Raw genomic sequence first — 19,306 nt, forward strand, 5'->3', positions numbered from 1 at the left:
CATAATTAAAAATATATTAAATAAAATATAATAATTAATATATATAAAATAAAAAAATATTTCGAGAATATTTTTTTTAGTGTAAGATTTGAAGTAAATGAGTTGGATATGGATGTTGTATTTGGTGCAGAAATCACACTATTTTATTATAAAATTTACAACAAAATATATTTTGTTGTTGGAGGTGGCCTTAAAGGGAGCTCTGACCCGCTCATTCATTCATTTTTTTTTATATCATGAATAAAAAAGAGCTAATTAACTATAGCACTGTCAATTTTTATTTTTAAAATAATAAATCAGACATATTTCAAAACTTGAATTAAAGATATGTGAAATAATGTAATGGAAATTATGTCAATGGGATAATTTAAATTGCCACAAATATTATTTTATAATTGTGATAAAATAAAAAAAAAAGAATAATTTACATTTTATTTTATCATTTAAAAAATGAGGAAAACCTCATAAATGTGAACTTGCTGTCGTACAGATATAAATACACCAAATCAAACCATCAGAGAACCAAACAAACGAAAAAAGAAGAGAGAAACAACAAAGAACCCAAAAGACTTGCTCTTCTTCAACAAGATTTCAATCAATTAAATCCCTCAAAAAGCTGCGATCTTTCTTCCCGATTACTGCCATAGTCATTTCTCTGATCCCGATTTGCCGATCCTCTGTTTTATCTGGGATCACTCAACTCCAGAAGAAAGAAATCATTCTGGTTTTCTCTGCATAATTCGCTCAATCCCCTGTTTGTGCGGAGTTTTTTTTTTCCAGTTTTTCTTCGATTTAGAGGTACCCTGTGTAGAAATCTCGAGAAGTTTTGCGATAAAAAATGATGAGTATGCAAGAAAACAACAGCCCTTTCACGCCAGAAAATGCTTCCAAGATTGGATTTTCACTGTCACAAATCATTCTGACCAGTAATTCCAACACCTTGGATTCGATATTCTCCTACTGCCAGCAAGCCAACACCCCGACAAACCCAGCTCTCAAGCCTTTGATAGGCTCTTCTGTCTACTTAACACAAACCGATTTGCTGCAGAAGTTCTTAGAAGATAACAAATCAAATCCTTCACTTTATAGATCTTCTTTAACCAACCCGAATCGAGAATCGGGTTACCCGTTCACCTATCTCAGCAGCCCCCCTAAGAAAAAGCTTTACAGAGGGGTGAGGCAGAGGCAGTGGGGTAAATGGGTGGCTGAAATCAGGCTTCCGCAGAACAGGATGAGAGTTTGGCTCGGCACTTACGACACCGCCGAGGTGGCGGCTTATGCATACGACACGGCGGCGTACAAGCTCCGCGGCGAGTACGCCCGGCTCAACTTTCCGAACCTGCGCGACCCATCCCGACTAGGACTCGGAGACCCCGGTCGGCTCAAGGCTGTGAAGCATGCGGTGGATACCAAGATTCAGGCCATTTGTCAGAAAATGAGAAGGGTGAAAAAATCCCAAAATTCCACCAAGAAACCGGAGCTTGAAAGCAACAGTAATTCCAACAGAAACTTCTGTACTGGAAGTGAAGGTGAGATGAAGAAGACAGATTCATCGCCATCTTCAGCGATGAACACCGAAAGTTGGGGTAGTAACGCTACTGACGATGAGTTGCGGAACGGCGACAAATCTCCGATGGCGTACGAGTGGTGTTCGGCTCTGGCGCCGCCGCATCCGGTGGAGTTGGAAATCGAGGGCTGCTCGCTTGCTCGCATGCCGTCGTATGATCCTGAGTTGATTTGGGAAGTTCTTGCCAGTTAGTGTATTTGGAGACCGTTGTTAGCTAAGCGAGATAATATTTTTCTTTGTTCAATTAAATTTTGTTTTTAAGAATATTATATTTATTATATTATAATATTTTTTTGTCTCCAATATATATAAAGTTGATATAATATTTTTTTATTACAACACACACGGAGAGGAGAGATCGAACCCGGAGAACCGACTAATCCGACAAAGGATGAGACCACTGGGCTACAAGCCCAGTCTCAAAGTTTATCTAACTTAAAAACATGCAAATGAATTGCGGAATGAGAAAAATTCGAGAACTGATTTCATAATTGAAGATAGAGAAAAAAAAACATTTAATTTTGTTAAATATCGGTTTTAATCATCTATGTATCGATGGTGGATGTTTTTAGTTTTATATATTTTGTTAGATCAATTATAGTCATTTAACTATGTTTTATGATCAATTTTAGTTATTCTTTCCAAAATCATGTAATTTAATGACCAATATCATAGTTAAATCTTTGTAAGTACGAGATTTAAAAAAATCTCGAGATATCCACGTGTGTATGACAACGTAATTATAAATTTTAAGAATGATATTAATTATACAGTTACACAATTTTGACGAAAAAATCTAACATTGATTTTAAAAAACATAGTTACATGATTATAATTGATTTAAAAAAACATATTGAACTAAAAATGTCATAAACCACTACATACATGAATAAAATTGATATCTTATCTTTTCGCATATATTTGATTCTACTATTTATTGAAGAAGATTTGGATTAGTTATCATATTATGATTTTTTTTTATTGATGTAGTTACAAAAATATAATTAATTCTATTGTCAAAAATTGTTAAAACTAAACAAATATTTAATAAAAACATTTTCTGAAACAAAACAAAACAAAACAAGCCCACGTTGTTTTAATAATTGTGAAGGTAAATTAAAATTCAGAGATGTAAATAAATCGATTAAAGGAAATACTAGCACAAAGAAAGTGAAAAATGAATATAATAAAATAAAAATATCTTCAAGTGGAAAATATTTCTTTATTTTTAATTATTTATTAAAAAAAGAATATTTTATTTATTTATTAAAAATGTTGCAAAAATGATCATTTATTACCAGAGACTAAAATGCAAATTTGAATATTCTAGAAACCATCCCTCGCAGGCCGCAGCTATATATCATAGGGACTTTACGGACTTGGAAAGTCATTTTCTGCTACTTAACTATTCTTCAAATATCTATTACATTTTCAATACGGCTATTTTTATAGGCATCTCTCGACAATTTGAAATTTTTATTTATTTTTCTTTTCTCAAAATAATATAAAAACTAGCAAAGTTGTGCAGACATATACCAACATTTGAATATATATATATATAGATTTTGCCCCCTAAGGGCAACTCCAACGCTGCGCCAAAAATGGTGTTTTCGTTCAATGCTGAAATAGCGCAGGCGCAGGGGTCTTTTTTTTTTAAAATTTTTTTAAATGTGTATTTATTATAAATATTTGTATTAAAAATTTTAAATATTATAAAATAATAATATAATATTTATTTTAATAATTAGATATTTAATCCTAAAAATTTTTAAAAATATAATTATTGATTTTTAAAATATTTATTTATTTATGTTAATTATTAATATTTAAAAACTAATTTGATTTAATAATTTTTAATTAATATAATTTAATACAAATACAAAAAATTATTATAACAATACAATTCAAAACTAAAATGAAAAATATAATTGAAATACAAATGCAATTTGAAACACATAATTCAAATACAAATACAATAAAGAAAAAAATAAATTTAGAAGATAAACTTAAATATTATTATTTAAATTTATTAATAATAAAACATTAGTCATAATTTAAATATATTAAATAAAATATAATAATTAATATATGTAAAGTAAATAGAATATTCTGAGAATATTTTTTTGGTGTAAGATTTGAAGTAAATGGGTTGGAGATGGATGTTGTATTTGGTGCAGAAATCGCACTATTTTAGTGTAAAATTTACACCAAAATAGATTTTGTGGTTGGAGATGGCCTAACAAGTATTTCATTGTGCAGCTCTCTGATCATGAAAAATAAACTAATGAAGGACCATTCAAGGAGTTTGACAATAATCAGGTCGTACTTAGTAACCGCATCAGGTCTCCAACGTCGATGAAATTACTATCATCAAAATTAAAGTTATTGGGGATTTTAAATCTTATTAGGCGTGGAAAGACTGTGTCGAAAAGTTGTTAGTCAAACATGTATGAGGTCCGGCCATTTGCAAGACTACTCGTACTTTAACCATGGTGGCATCACATGGAAGAATGAGTTAATCTCAGCTAGATCACCAAATCTCTGATTGTATTTCATTCCCAATTCAATTCTATGAACCAGGATTTGCAAAAAATAAGAAACTAGTTATCATGTGTCAGTATAACACATTTTTGTCAATCTTTTTTAAACATAATTTGCATTTTATCAACACATGAAATCGTGTGTTACAAAGGTTTTTAAATAGTAATAAACACCTACACGCCAATTCGTGAGCTTCTTGGTTGGTAATCCAAAGTCTGTTTTTTTTTTCTTTTCTTTTCCTATTTACAGAAGCTGTAGTTGGTTTCTAAATTCACTGCTGAGTTATATTGAAACCAAAGTGCTTATTGCATTGATGATGTGGTACGGAAAGTGTTATGCAATATCGTAGTTCTCGAAAGAGAAATAAAATACTGTAAACTTTTAAAATATACGGAAAGTCGAACATAAACCAATGAAAGATGTCATGAGAAAATACAGTAGGCATAGCTAAAACAGTAAAGCAAATCGAAGCATGTATAAAGTACAATGTCCTTAAAACAGATTCGTCTCGTTCGATATATGTTTCGAGGATTAAGTTGGATGACTATTTTCTAGGATACAACGGAACAACCAGCAGTAACCTAGTACGAAGGTACTACGTCGACAAACTAAAGAATTACCTGAACTTTATCACAAGTTAGAGCAAAGTAACAGGGCAACAGATAGATGAAAGCAATATGTGAGTGTGAGATATGTTTGAATTACTCGATGTTGCCTCTATATAAAGGCACTTGGGTTCCGTCACATCCAGAAAGATCTGGAGTGCCTTCATCGGCTTGGGTTCCATCACATCCAAAGAAAGATATGGAGTGTCTTGATCGGTCCGACATTTGACGCACCCAAGTCGCACTTGTACATTTGCACACAAGTCAAGCATTTTCCCATGCAAATCGGACCATTGATTTGCACTCATACACAGGTGTGCACAAGAACCTCTTGACAAATCATTCTTAAACATTCACAAAGTGTAACTCAATATAAGTTCACTAATATTAATATTATTTTATTACGTGGGACACTCTTCTCCCACACTCGATCATCCATCCACTTATCAAGATCATATATTGTTTATCCAATTTCCATTCAAAATAGAAGAAGTCCAATAGTCCTCCAAAGTCCAACAAACAATCTTACACAACATAACATAGTGCAACGAGCCTGTAGTGGAAAATTATTTAAATCTTTTTATGTAAATAATAGTCTCTCCAGTCATATGAATGTGTATATAAGGCTGGAATCTGGTCGTTCAAAATAACCACTGGAGCTTCCATTCATTTTCAGCTCAAATTTTTCCTTGCCTGACTCTGCAATGATATTCACCTTTTCGACATTTTTAAGGCTTAAGCAAGAAAAGTGTGAGTTCTTCCTGTTATAGGTTTTTGAGGACTCCACACAAAACTGAATTTATTCGTTTACATCCGTGTTATTTCCTGTCGTATACTCATTTTTCCTTTCCTGACTCGTGTTATAATATTTCACTATTTCGACATTTTTTAAAATTGTGAGTTCTTCCTGTTAGAGGTTTTTAAGGACTCCACACAAAACTGAATTTATTCGTTTATATTTGTGGTATAACCTGATGCATACTCACCTTCTTGGTCGGTATTATCTTCGAGATTGTATATTATCTTGGAGCACCACACCACTACACAAACTTATCGATAAAGTTGTGGTTAAATTCCAGGTTATCTAGAGTTCATTTCAGGGAAAAGAAGAAGAATGGGATAGTTTTGTCGGGCCAAGGTTTTGTCCAAGAATATAATGAGGGGAATTGGGAAGAAAAACTAAGGCCCCTTTGGGATGACGGGTATGGAACTCAAACTGTGAATCAATATGTTGAAGCAGCCAAGAACATGATTCAACCTGATAATGGACCTCCCCGGTGGTTTTGTCCAGTAGAAGCGGGTCGGCCCCTGAAAAATTCACCCGTTCTTCTATTCTTACCAGGTATGACTGATTACATGATCGTTGATCAAGAGATAGGAAGAGTCAAAACAAGTGGTGATCATGAAAAATCATTGACAGTAACATTGAAAAGTTGGGAAAAATAATACTAAAAACAGTTTTAAGATTTAGAGTATTGCTAACTTAGCATCACGCGGGAATGGATGGTCTCGGAATGGGACTCATCCTGCATCACAAAGCTTTAGGTAAGGTTTCTGAAGTTCGGTGTATGCACGTCCCAGTTCATGATCGAACCCTGTATGAAAGGCTCGTAAAATTTGTTGAAAATGTGATAAGGGACGAACGTAGAAAAAATCCAACGAGGCCAATATATTTGGTGGGAGAATCTTTTGGAGGATGTCTCGCTCTCTCAGTAGCTGCTAATAATCCTATGATTGATCTGGTATTGATACTGATGAATCCAGGTAAATTCCCGAATGCTGCATGCGATCCCTGTTTGATTATTGTTTTCTTCTTCCCGATGAATAAAGCTTCATCTCTTGTATTGCAGCAACATCATTTAACAGGTCACATCTAAATCCTCTGCTACCACTCTTGGAAGCTTTCCCCGAAGAACTGCGCCACATAGTTCCTCACATTTTCGGCCCCCTTTTAGGAGAACCAATCAAAATGACCAAAATAAACAAAGGCGAAAACATGTTCAACTTTCCCACCAAACAACTAGAGAACTTTTTGTACGAGCTCAGAACTTTACTAGACGGTGCCTCAACCATGACCGATATAATACCCATGAAAACTCTGATATGGAAGTTGGAACTGTTAAAATCTGCAGAAAGACATGCCAATTCGCGACTCCACGCTGTCAAAGCTGAAGTGCTTATCCTTGCCAGTGGAAAAGATAGCTTCCTTCCTAGTGAATCTGAAGCCCATAGACTCTCAAAATTTAATAAAAAATTGCAAAGTACGGTCTTTCAAAGACAATGGTCACATTCTCCTACTTGAGGATGGGATGAATCTTTTGACTTTCATAAAAGTATCCTCCACATATCGACATTCTAAAAGACATGATTACGTCAAAGATTTCCTCCCTCAGAGCATGTCGGAATTCAAGAATGTCTGATAAAAGATTTGGGTTTTCCGCCTTGCGACGAGCCTGGTTATGTTATCAACTTTAGGAGACGGAAAGGTAGTAAGAGGTCTCGAAGGAATCCCTGATCAAGGCCCGGTTCTCCTAGTTGGCTACCACATGCTACTAGGAACAGAACTTGGTTCAATAGTCGAAGAATTCTTGAGGGAGACAACCGCCATGTTCCATGGCGTTTCACATACAGAGATGTTCAATCAAAACTATGAAGGCCCTTTACTAGATACCTCGGATTTTGACATGTTCCGGGTATCGGGGCAATCAATACCTGTCACAGCAAGCAACATTTTCAAATTACTATCGACAAAATCCTATGTCCTTCTTTACCCTGGTGGTGTACGTGAGGCTTTACACCGAAAGGGTGAAACTTACAAGCTATTCTGGCCTGAAGAGGCTGAGGTTGTGAGAATGGCTATCGAATTTGGGGCCACAATTGTACCTTTTGGCGTAGTTGGAGAAGACGATATTGTTGAACTAATTCTTGATTATGATGAACTAATGAGAATCCCTTTTCTAAATGACATGATAAAGCTTAACAATCTCAACGTTATTAGAGTAAGGCCAGGGGTTCAAATGGAAGGGGAAGCGGCCAACCAAGATTCTTTATTCCGGGCATTTTACCGAAGCTTCCAGGACGAATCTACTGCCTGTTTGGGAAACCACTGGTGACAAAGGGAAGGGAGGAAGTGCTAAAGGATAAGAGCAGTGTGAAGGAATTTTATCAGCAGATAAAATCTGATGTAGAACGAAGTATAGCTTATTTGCTCAAGAAGAGAGGAAGATCCGTATCGAAATTTGTTTGAGAGGATGTTATATCGAGTAGTTTCGGCTCCGGTTCATCAGCTTCCAACTTTTGATCTGTGAATTCTGGTTTCTGGTATAGATTAAGGGATCATGTCATTTGAACCTGCAAATTTTCCGAGCTAACAAATTTTTTTCTCAGTAGGGTTGAATAATATTTAATGATTTATCATGGAAAGTTGTTGGATCATATAGTTAATACTACAAGGGCATCAGCAGTGCATGCAAATATGCACAAGTTCAACAAGAGTCGCTTCTCCGGTGCTATCCTTGCACCTCCTGGCGGTGTCCCTTTGATTATGGTCGACCTCTGTCCATCTCTGTATACTCTACAGTTTTATATTAATCGAGTAATTCTGACGGCAGACCAAGGTCCATGTATTTTTATCGCTGGACTGCGTTGATCATCAATTAAGTTTGCATTTTTAGAAGCACACATGTAGAAGTTGGAAACAGGTCACAAATATTTGAATTCAATCACAAATAAATAATTCAAACTCTTGGATTTCCTAAATTCGTATATCTGACATCTTCGAGGACATCTATCATTCTTTATACACATTTTCGATTGCTTCATTATGTGTATCCATTCAAATACAAATATAAATTCGGATGATATGGTAAAAACCAATCAAATTCAACTATGACTCAAAACTGATATCATTCTGTATTCTGTAGTTATATGTTACATCATTCTAAGAAGAAATCCTTGCTACAGCTAGTTGTCTCTTCCTGTTTTATATGTCCCAAGCGGTTTGGATCCAAGATCTTATCATCGACATAAACTGTTCCACCACTCGAGCTAGTTGGTTGGTTAGTGCTACACGGCACGTAATGAGAAGTAGAATACTAACTTGCAGGTGCCAAAACAGCTTGCTCGTGCCAAACTCCGTTCAAATTTGCCTGCCACAACCTGACTACACCATCAGTACCAGTAGTGGCCAGTGTCATTCCGCTCATGTCCCATTCCATCTGCCATACCTATCAAGCAAATATATTATTTTGCATGATCACGTGTAAACTAAATATGGTCATCATGTTCCCCAAAAAAACCTGCTGCTCTTTTTCCCATCAATTTCATGCTAGCACCTACGGGTTCATTAGGACCCCTAGAAAAGGGTAGAATCCTAATGTTTTAGGTTCATAACGAGAGAGACTATGCAAGTACAGGCACTCGCAGGCCATCTACAATATTTGGTACACTATATTTTAATCAAAATATTGGAGAATATCACATCAAGTGTTGGAAAAAGACTGGAATTGTCTAATGGAAAACACAAATCGAGCATTCAAATATCTTACTCCTCATGGTAATGAAGGGGCAAACTATCAGCAGCTCAATGCTTAATCAATACCATCTAGATCACTAATACACCTAGTAGAAAATACATGAATATATGGGTGAGCCAATACCTCACCATCATGGCCATGGAGCATTACAACTTGATTCACCGGAAGCCTCCCATCAGCATCAGGGTTCAAGCCAAGGTGCCAGACTCCGATTCCCTTTTGATTTGCCACAGCAATCAGTTCATAAGGCCTATAGAGACGGGGAGAGAGAGATAAGAAACAATATAACATTCACTGTACCTCATTATCTTCATCATTCACTTTTCTAATTCATTTATGTTGATAAAAATCCGTTAAGGAGAACAGTCGGTTCTTAACCTGCCGGAGCGTGTTTCACTTTTTTCCTCATTTACGGGGTTTAAAGTTTGAGCTCAATGCATGCAATTTGGCAAAACAGTTCTTTGTCGTAGGAAAATAGGCATAACCAAGTACAGACTCAGTCTGACCATAACCATTCCTTATTATCCCGTTAATAGTAAAATAAATCCCGACATCAAAATTCATATACATGGAAGTTTATCTATGTAGCATCACAGAAACTCAATTTCTAATACAAAAGGAAGAATAATATATAAATGTTATACCTGCCTATGTTAGGTGCCCAGGCAACTGCATAGACCTGATCACTCTTGTCCTCTGGCATGGAAAGTTCAGCAACTGGAAGCCATCTTTGATGATCCTGATCATACTCCCAGACCTGTTAAAAACTATAATATGATTAAGTTGCAGATCTTCTAGCAGAGACAAAATATTGAAGAAGCTAAAGAGATTCAGACTGTCCCAACATATAGCTAGAATATTCATCATGGACATGAGTAAAAGATTATTGCATCCGTATAAGCAAATCTAGAATTTAATAGTTCTTTACATGGAAAGAAATCCTAAACCTCAAAGAATTATTTGAGTGGATTAAAAACTGTACATAAGATCCTTGCAATGAAATATTATCTTCCTGGTCATAACATACTATTTACTGCATCAAAATTTCCTACTAGTTAACATGCATCAATTTGATTGTAAATTTCCTGTCAAGCAAGTTCAAAGCAGTTTGAATTCAAGGACGAATGCTATGTACCTTAGGGAAGTTTAGTGATGGCATATTAGAGCTAAAGCCCACAATAAAGCTCGACTGCTGGACTTCACCTTTTTGCGGATTCCAAGAGATGGAAGCAGACAGACAGGAAGCATTACCGAACTCGGACACCACATCAACTACATTTTGAAATTGAGCCTACAAAAAAACAATCAAGATCAAATTGGTCTATCGTTAAAAAATATTCCCTATCCAGTTCATGGAAAACAGAAGTAAGACTACCACCACTGGGATATGGCAGATGAGTCCACGAAAATAAGCATACAAAATATGTTTCTCTTCTAATGTTAGCAGTGAGCACAAATGACATGGTGATGGTTTTTGCTCCATCCATTTTATCTAGATTAGAGTTCCAAAAAGATTAAAAGTTTGCATGGGATAAAACTTCTTTCCAAATCTTTTAGAACAACAAATTATGGAAAGTTATGTTTCTCAAAACATTTTTTCAAAACACTACCAAACATTACCCCAAATTTCCCATAACATGGATAAAGAATACACAACTAAAGGCAATAAACCAAATAGAGATGCCCCAAATTATGCAAAGAAAAAGAGATTAGAAAAATGTAAAGACAAGAACTTGTACCATGAGTTTATACATCTAAATGTAAAAATACGGAAAGATAAGGGTTGGTAAAATGAAGGGGTGATTGGAAGATGAAGATGAAACAACTGTAGAGTTCATATTCATAATAAACAATGTTATGTCCATCTCACACAGTATGCCTACAAACTGCAAAGCGAAGCAAAAATTGATGAGTAACAATGATAATCAAAGGGAGGACCTGAAGTTGCCACTTCTCCAAATCAAGTATATCAAGTAGCTCGTAGATTTTTACTTTACCATCTGCAAATGCAGCAACCTGGAAAGGAGGTAATTACAGTAAAACTTACAAACATTCCAACATATAGAATATTTTTTCACATCATGAAATCAAGTTTTCATTTTGACAAATATTGAGAAAATCACAATAAATTCTGAACTCAACCATGTAAGAGTTGATAACCAGAAACCCAGGAAGGATGGATGACTAACATGAAATATTCATGGTGATTCTTAAATTCGAAAATGGTGCGATTCATTTCTGCAACTGAAGTTATTTTGCTTTAAAATAAACAAATTAGTACATAATCTTTTGTTTATGCTTGTTCACATGAAGAACATTGTTTCCATCTTAATCTGAACGTTTTGACTCTTAAGACTACAGAAAAACACAGTGCCGCAAGTAATAATGCTGAAACAATAAAAAGACCTGTTCCCTACTACAATAAAACCTGTATATATAATTCAAGTATCTCATTTTTGACTTGCAGAGTTTACTTGGGCACTGCAAGGACTAACAATGAGGTTCAATTTAGGAAGATTGTATAAATTAACATCTCAGCTTCTGGATGCTTCCCTTCTTTCCTTCCAATCCATTTTTCCAACCTTCACGTCTATTCCTCTCTCTCTCTCTCTCTCATGAATTCTTTCTCATTTTCATAAGTTCTCCACAACAATTTCTGTGTTGCTTCGGTGATTGGTGTTTAATTGGAGGTACAGATGAGCATATACGGATTCAAGTGTGTAAAAAATGGTTTGGGTGCCCATAATCATGTTGGAGAGACTGCTGTATTCAAGTTCCACATGAAGATAGCATCGCAAAGATGATTTGACTCGAAGGTCAAAAGGTGATTGAATTAGCAAAAATGATGCGACCAAAAGGTCATAGTAACCCCAGATGATGATGCAAATCTAAAATCACATGGAATAAGCACTCTAAAGGATCTGGACTCAGAGTATACATATTATTTATGTTGACATTTATTTTGATCTTCTCAGTAGTATATGCGATCCACTTTTGAAAGCTCTATTGGAATATATGTGATCTTCTCGGTAGTCAAATCACATTCATACTAGAGAAAGATCAGTTATATTCCAATAGAGCTTTCAAAAGTGGATCACATATTTTCTTTCGCAGCAATCACAGTCAAGTCATTGAGGTATAGATTTGAGAGGATATAAATCCACGAAGGCAACGGAATCAGTGTATCTTAGATGGATAGAAGCAAAATGAAGCAGAAATACCAACTTGACAACAATCACACCATTGGAAGAAAACATCCACCATAAAACTTTACAGTATTTAGTTTTTTTAATAATGTTACTATGTTTCAGATGAAGCAAAGAGAAGTCCAAATTTAATTGGCCTTTGTAAGTCATGCCTGTTGCAGCCAAGAACCATAAAGTGCTACTTGCAAGAAACTAATAACAAGTCTCACCAATTTCAAACTTGTATGACAATCACCGAATTGAGCATCTAGAACTTGGCCGGTGTTTCTTTCAAATGATTTACACAGCTTCCACCGATTGCCTTCAGCACCTAGCAGTTGGCAAATTAAAATTGCATAATATTTAGATCAGTAAGATGTTGTAAAACAAAAAACGCACATAAAAGAGTCAACAATCGTTCACCAACAGAAGATAGAATAAGATTAGACAAGTTATAATCCAACTCTGACATAACCAGAAACCTTAGCCATAATCAATCCAATAAATCTATGATTTCCCTCATCTGAAGGTATGAAACACGGCCCCATAATCCACAAAAGAAAAACTATATTCACCAAACAAAAACAAATATACATTCATTTTATCCTATAGAACTTCAAAATAGCAACCATGTAAAAGTAACCAAAATATCGAGCAAGTACCTTCGGCAACTTCCTCCCACAAAGACAAAATGCCATTGGCACTAATGCAAGCAAGTACATCTCCGAATTCTGGTGGAGCCCAGACCACTTTCAAAATGCTTCCTTCTTGGACCTAATTGAAAATCAATACCATATCACACTCAACTTCATCAAAAATGAATATGATAAAAGTTACGGCAGACTTAAACATATTTAGTCAAGATAACAACTTAATGTACAATCATGGAGTGAATTTCAATATATTGATTACAGCTGGCAATTATGGGGTACTCCAACAAGCTGGACCCTAAATAAGATGGACTTTCTGCATGTGTGTGAGGTTATAAGTCGAAGAGGAGAGCCCAAACCCAAAATGCGAGTCTTTCAAGTGCAAGATCCCCTCAAGCTTACGAGATCCTCCGCATTTTGTAGAACCCGTGTAGTACATGTTACATTGCCCACCAATCCAACCCCTTGAGAAGCTGATACTGACAGCAGCCAACATTGTACAATCTTCATTCACCAATCAATAATCAGTACATATACAGCAATCTAACTTGTAATGTTAACAAAGGTCACATTACCGTCACAGCCCAGATTATATCATCACTTCCTATTTTCACCACGTGGATTCTCACCGATACAAGTCCATATATCCAACCGGACATCACAAGCAAAACACTAGCTATTAGGGTGGTACACTTATCATTCCCACCCCATTCGGTTATGGAGCCAACTTGGTACATTTAACAATGTCACGGAGTAAAGAGTAAAACTGACACCCCGACAATCAAAGTTAAGCCAGACTCACATAAATCAAAGAACACTCTTCCAATTGCACACTCGAGCAAAAGAAAACAGAAAAGTAAGCTTCGGAGCAAGAAATGAAGATAATTCTACCTTAAATCTGGAGGTGCAACTGAAAACAGAAGACGCTGGATCTGTTGAATCATAAATGGACAATGTACCGTCATTCAAAGCAGCAGCCAATCTCTGGCCACTGTGGTTCCACGCAGTGCAAGTCGTCCCCTTATCAAGCGTCAAAACGTGTTTATCCATCTCTTTGTCTCGCTTCTACAAGCTGTACAATTGGATTCAGTATCTGCTGATGCGTCTTTTAGATGCAACGAAGGAATCTTTGAAAGTAATTGAATTCCCTGGAACCCTAATGGCCAGATCCATTTAAATTTGGGGGACCATGTTCACTTTGTATTTTATTATTTATTATTTATTATTTATTATTTATTTATAAATGGTGGTCGATCTCTTTGATTTGTGGTGTGTTTTTTCATTTATCTGGATTATATTATTAAACTAACATCTCACATTATTTAATTTTGATATATCAAGTGACAATAAATTTTATTTATAAACTAACATTATTGGTGTTAGTTTATTAGCAAATTTTTTACATCTCTATGTATTTTTTGGATTTTTTCTCGAATTTATCTATAATTTATTTAAAATATCTCAATAAATTTTATCCAATCGCTAATCTATTTGTGTTTTAGTATTTCTCTTGTGAGACGATCTCATATATATTTATTCGTAAAACGGGTCAACTATATTCATATTTACAATAAAAAGTAATATTATTAGCATAAAAAATAATACTTTTTCATGGATGACAAAAATAGAATATTCATCTTGAGACCGTCGCACAAGAATTTTTGTTAATATTCTAATAAAATGATACATATTTTTTACACAAAAATTATCAAACACAAAAAAAGTTGATATAACACGCATCACGTACCACAAAAGTTAATATGAATTGTTGGGGAGCAATGGAAGAGAAAAAAGAGTATCACGTGAACGAGTAATATTTGATGGATAAAATCCTCAATATTGTAACTAAAAATCAATTCAAATTACTTTTGGGATTTGATATCTGGTCTTTAGACTTCTTGTTTATAGATAACACCAAAAACCAAGAAACAATATATGAAAGAAACAGAATTATACAAGCAGATAAAAAATGAAGAATCCGCTCACCTTAATAAAGAAGAACAAGCTCGAAAAGTTCGCGAATCGGCTCAGTTCGTTATCCACCTATTGTATATCAATTGTAAGAGGATATATTTCCAGTTTATTGAAATTTAGGTGGATTTGTCAATTATGAACAATTTTTGTGTTTGTAGCAAGAATCATCGTGTCTATCTCAATATGATTTTGCTGGATGTGTGAACTTTCATTGAGATGTATGGAAGCTGAGAAACAAAGTACAATATAAAAGAAGGAAAGAATGGAGGAATATATTTTGTTGGAGCAAATTATTTTTGTAGTGAAATATTTTTCAGTTCACATGGTTGTGATTTGGAAATAGAATTTATGAGAGAGAAAAATGAAAACTATGAAGAAATGAAAAGAGGAAACATTGCATAATATTCTTGTATTGGAAGGACCATGTCCAAATTCCGTTCTACAACTAGTCCACTACAAAAGAACTTTTTTGGGTTTTTTTTTTTAGTCTCTTTTGAGAATAATCGATTGGCACAAAGTGGGTGAAGGAGAAGGCCTTTGATTTGCTGGGAATTTCTTCAATTGATTTGTTGTGATTTATTCGAAGAACTATAATGGTAATAGAGAAAGAAGGTGAGGAAAAATAAGGAGAAATTTGATCAAACTTTTCTGTAGGATCAAAGATTAAGATTTGACCAATTTCATGTGAGCTTCGCATGATTTATATGTCAGCCCATATGAAAAATTATGTGTGACCAAATCTTGACAATTCCTCGGCGATTGGGTAGTACCCCTACGGTAGGGTCGAAGGACTCGACAAAAAGAATGCGTGAAGCTTTGGGACAGAACGAAATAGGTAAAATTATTCTTTTGGGAAGTTGGAACAAAGAATGTGTCTCATGTGAGACCGTATCACGGATCTTAATATATGAGACGAGTCAACTTTATCCATATTCACAATAAAAAATAATACTCTTAGCATAAAAAGTAATACTTTTTCATGGATGACCCAAATAAGAGATCCGTTTCACAAATACGACCCGTGAGACCGTCTCACACAAGTTTTTGCCTGGAACAAATAAATTGTTGTACCAAGGAGCGAGAAAATATTTTCCTGACAGATTCTGAAAGCAAACTTATGTTTGTTGTTGGGGATTTGGGGGCAATTTAGCCAAATATATCTATATGTGATATTTTTTAAAAAAAATATATTAACAAAAAAAATGTATAGATAATGCTGCTTGGAAAAATTGGTGAGCTTGATGGGTAATTTATCAAGCAGAGACGTGTTCTTCCCATGTACACGTTGGTGACCGGGAAAGATGAATCCGAGCTGGATGGCCTGTCTATCTGATAACAAGAAACGATAGTGAGGTACGCTAAAAGGATTTTCGACATGATCACTCTGACGCTCAAGTCAATTAAGTATGCACGCAAAGAAAATAAAGTATTTTTAAGTAAATATGTAGAGACTGTTTGTGAGAATGAAAGTGAACTATTTGATTTTACCTCTTTTGGTATTTATAAGGTACCAGAGTCGGTGACTATTCCGAGATAGGCATGCTTAATGATTCCACGGTTCGGGGTCAAGTGGTTCCGAACTGGTTCTTGTTCCAAGGTAAAAACCTTCGAACCAATCCGTGCCGTAGACCGGTTCTATAATTTATAAACCAGTTCTAGTCCGGGTTGAACCGGGTCCGATTTTATTATTTTTAGTATAACATTACTTTAAATATATTGATATTTTTTATTTAGTATTTTGAGTGAAAATAATACTGATTAATCATAAAATAAAATAACTTAAACATTGATTTTTACAACTGAATATCCGAAATTAATCATGATTTATTAAAATATATTTTGAGTACTTCGTATCATCGTCGGAGCTTGATCTTTGAAATCCGTCAATCGCTCCAGTGATTTTATTCTTTTTTTCGATTACAAACCAATCTTATATGCATGTTAGCATGCTTAGTGTTTTTTGCTTAAATTAGTTCTTTGTTCACCAATGGTTATTTCACATGCTAAAAATGATGAGTCAGAAACAACACTTGAATTTTGAACGGCTAGGACATCTCTTGCAATTGCCGCTGACACGGATAAAGTTGAGAATTTACTTTCCACCAATAAAAAACATCAAAATTCTATATAGAGATGGTTCCGGCTCTTTTTTGTTCATACCAGGCTCGGTTATGGGTTTAACGGACCGGTTTCAGTCCGAACCATTCCGTTAAGCATGCTTATTACGAGATGCTTGGCTTGTGGCAACGATGTGAGGACGTGAACCACGTCTTGATTTTAGCATGATTTGATAACGTGGAGAGAAACAAGACCCTTTATTATCGGTGGACATGGTCAGGGCCGTACCTTATGTGAGGCGAGAGAGGCCATCGTCTCAAGGCCCGGCCCTCACAGGGGCCCAAAAAAAAATATCGTTGTTCTATGTTGTTGAAGAGATTAAAAAAAATTGGACATTGACCCATTGAAAACATGATTAAATATGATGATTGTGTTCATTGGAGATTTAATTAAATTATGTAAAGGCCAAACAATAAAGTTACACGGCACATTAATTAAACTTTTAAAAATTTTGTATGCATAAAATGATAATGTTTGTCCAATATATTTATTATTTTATCTTGTGTCAACTCATGTGTTAAACTTTTATACTTTACTTGTCAATTATTTGGCCTCTTTTCTTGAATTTATGTATTTGGACCCATTTCAAAAAATAAAACACAAAAAATTGTGATACTTACCTATTTTACATATCTTTATTTTCTATTTTCTTGAATAAAATATTATATTTATTATTTAAAATAAATCATATATTTTTACAATATTGGTTCATTATATTTATCATTTTGTTATTTTGATAGTTTATATTGATAAATTTCAATTTTAGCAACATATCTTACAATTTTTGTCAATTTCAATCTTTTTCTAATATAATTGTTCATATGACACTGCATTACGTTAGAGCCATGTTGATGTTGTGGCGCACGAAGAAAAAAATCGCAAAGAGATAAATATATAACTAGTAAATTATATTTTCCTTATATCTATTGTTTATTTATTTTTAATTTACAAACTGAGCTTTACGGTTATTTATCACAACAAGATTTTTTTTAAAAATATCGCCTCAGGCCCTATGAACCACAGGTACGGCTCTGGACATGGTCCACGATTAATTGATTTAGTCTATCCATGTTGCCCGGTTGAGTTTGTGGTCTCGGACTAGTACCCGTTTGTAGTTGTCTGACAAGCTTACCGGGTCGATGCATGCTCGAGATGTTTTAAAACAGGGAACTCTTTCTCTGCCCAGACTTGCTCCCATCCAGTTTTTCTTGACTTTCCGGGACCAGCTTTAGGTTTCCGATTTTTTTCTCCCTCCCAAATCCAATAATGAATCGGTCCCTTTCCGAGATATCAATATATAAAAAAGAGTTTTTTTTAAAAAAGATGTTAAAAATTAAATTATAGATTATTTTATAGAAGTTATTCAATTTTTAGTAATCACTTTTCTTTTCAAATAAAATTCAAAATTGAATGAGCGTACGATTATGTTGATAAAAGCAAAAAATATAATGTGACATTGTGTGTAATTCAATACATTTTAGGGCAATTTACCCAAAAAAAATATCATTTTTTAAAATATTTAAAAAATTAAATTTAAAATAATGGATTATTTACACAAGTTATTAATTTTTAGTGATCACTTTTTTTTTCAACTAAAATTCAAAATTGAACGAGGGTGCAATTATGTTTATAAAAGCAAAATATGTAATAGGACAATGTATGTAATTCAATATATTTTATAATATAATTTTAAAATAATAATTACTAATATAATTAACTTAAAATTTATGTATGAGAACATGTGAGATAAAATTTAAATAATTACTTAGTCATCGGCAGCACTCTATACGTGCGTTATGCATTTTTGTGTATGGAAAAAACAGTTTTTTTGAAACTTATACGATGATTTTCAGCTTAGTTTAGTGGAAAAAGTAGGTTTTTCCCTTTTTTAGGTTCGGCAAAAACTTGTGTGAGACCGTCTCACGTGTCGTATTTGTGAGACGGGTCTCTTATTTGGGTCATCCATGAAAAAGTATTACTTTTTATACTAAGAGTATTACTTTTTATTGTGAATATGGGTAGGATTGACCCGTCTCACAGATTAAGATCCGTGAGACGGTCTCACATGAGACTCACTCTTTAGGTTCAATTTTTCCTTAAAAAAAATATGCATTAGTTTGGTTAAAGTGGG

At 34.4% G+C, this 19,306-nt stretch overlaps 2 protein-coding genes, 1 non-coding gene and 1 pseudogene across 7 annotated transcripts; 2 read left to right on the forward strand and 2 right to left on the reverse strand.

Annotated features, from left to right (window-relative positions):
• The first annotated feature begins 509 nt into the window (after positions 1 to 509).
• LOC140982222 (ethylene-responsive transcription factor ERF061-like) lies at positions 510 to 1,880 on the forward strand. Its single transcript, XM_073448647.1, has one exon. It carries the CDS (start codon positions 839 to 841, stop codon positions 1,757 to 1,759), a length of 921 nt encoding a protein of 306 aa, XP_073304748.1. The 5' UTR covers positions 510 to 838; the 3' UTR covers positions 1,760 to 1,880.
• Positions 1,881 to 6,189: 4,309 nt separating this feature from the next.
• LOC140983374 (phytyl ester synthase 1, chloroplastic-like) lies at positions 6,190 to 8,375 on the forward strand (annotated as a pseudogene).
• Positions 8,376 to 8,446: 71 nt separating this feature from the next.
• On the reverse strand, positions 8,447 to 14,261 carry LOC140983375 (protein SEH1-like). 5 transcript variants are annotated; one of them, XR_012176417.1, is made up of 9 exons: positions 13,975 to 14,261; positions 13,096 to 13,207; positions 12,664 to 12,764; positions 11,187 to 11,264; positions 10,384 to 10,539; positions 9,893 to 10,005; positions 9,377 to 9,498; positions 8,817 to 8,939; positions 8,447 to 8,778 (listed from the first exon to the last, which is right to left on the reverse strand). XR_012176417.1 is itself a non-coding variant. In XM_073450410.1 (9 exons), exons 1-9 carry the CDS (start codon positions 14,131 to 14,133, stop codon positions 8,773 to 8,775), a joined length of 975 nt encoding a protein of 324 aa, XP_073306511.1. In that variant the 5' UTR covers positions 14,134 to 14,261; the 3' UTR covers positions 8,447 to 8,772. The 5 variants fall into 5 exon arrangements, 4 of the variants coding, with proteins under 4 accessions (XP_073306511.1, XP_073306512.1, XP_073306510.1 ...); XM_073450410.1 differs by having other exon boundaries at positions 9,372 to 9,498; XM_073450411.1 differs by having other exon boundaries at positions 8,447 to 8,939.
• Positions 11,690 to 11,802, reverse strand: LOC140983675 (small nucleolar RNA snoR104). The gene has a single exon (XR_012176468.1). It is a non-coding gene; the product is annotated as a small nucleolar RNA snoR104 (small nucleolar RNA).
• Positions 14,262 to 19,306: the final 5,045 nt, after the last annotated feature.

The sequence above is a fragment of the Primulina huaijiensis genome, chromosome 8 (genome assembly GCF_012295235.1).
Source record: "Primulina huaijiensis isolate GDHJ02 chromosome 8, ASM1229523v2, whole genome shotgun sequence".
In the NCBI taxonomy this organism is placed as follows: Eukaryota; Viridiplantae; Streptophyta; class Magnoliopsida; order Lamiales; family Gesneriaceae; genus Primulina; species Primulina huaijiensis.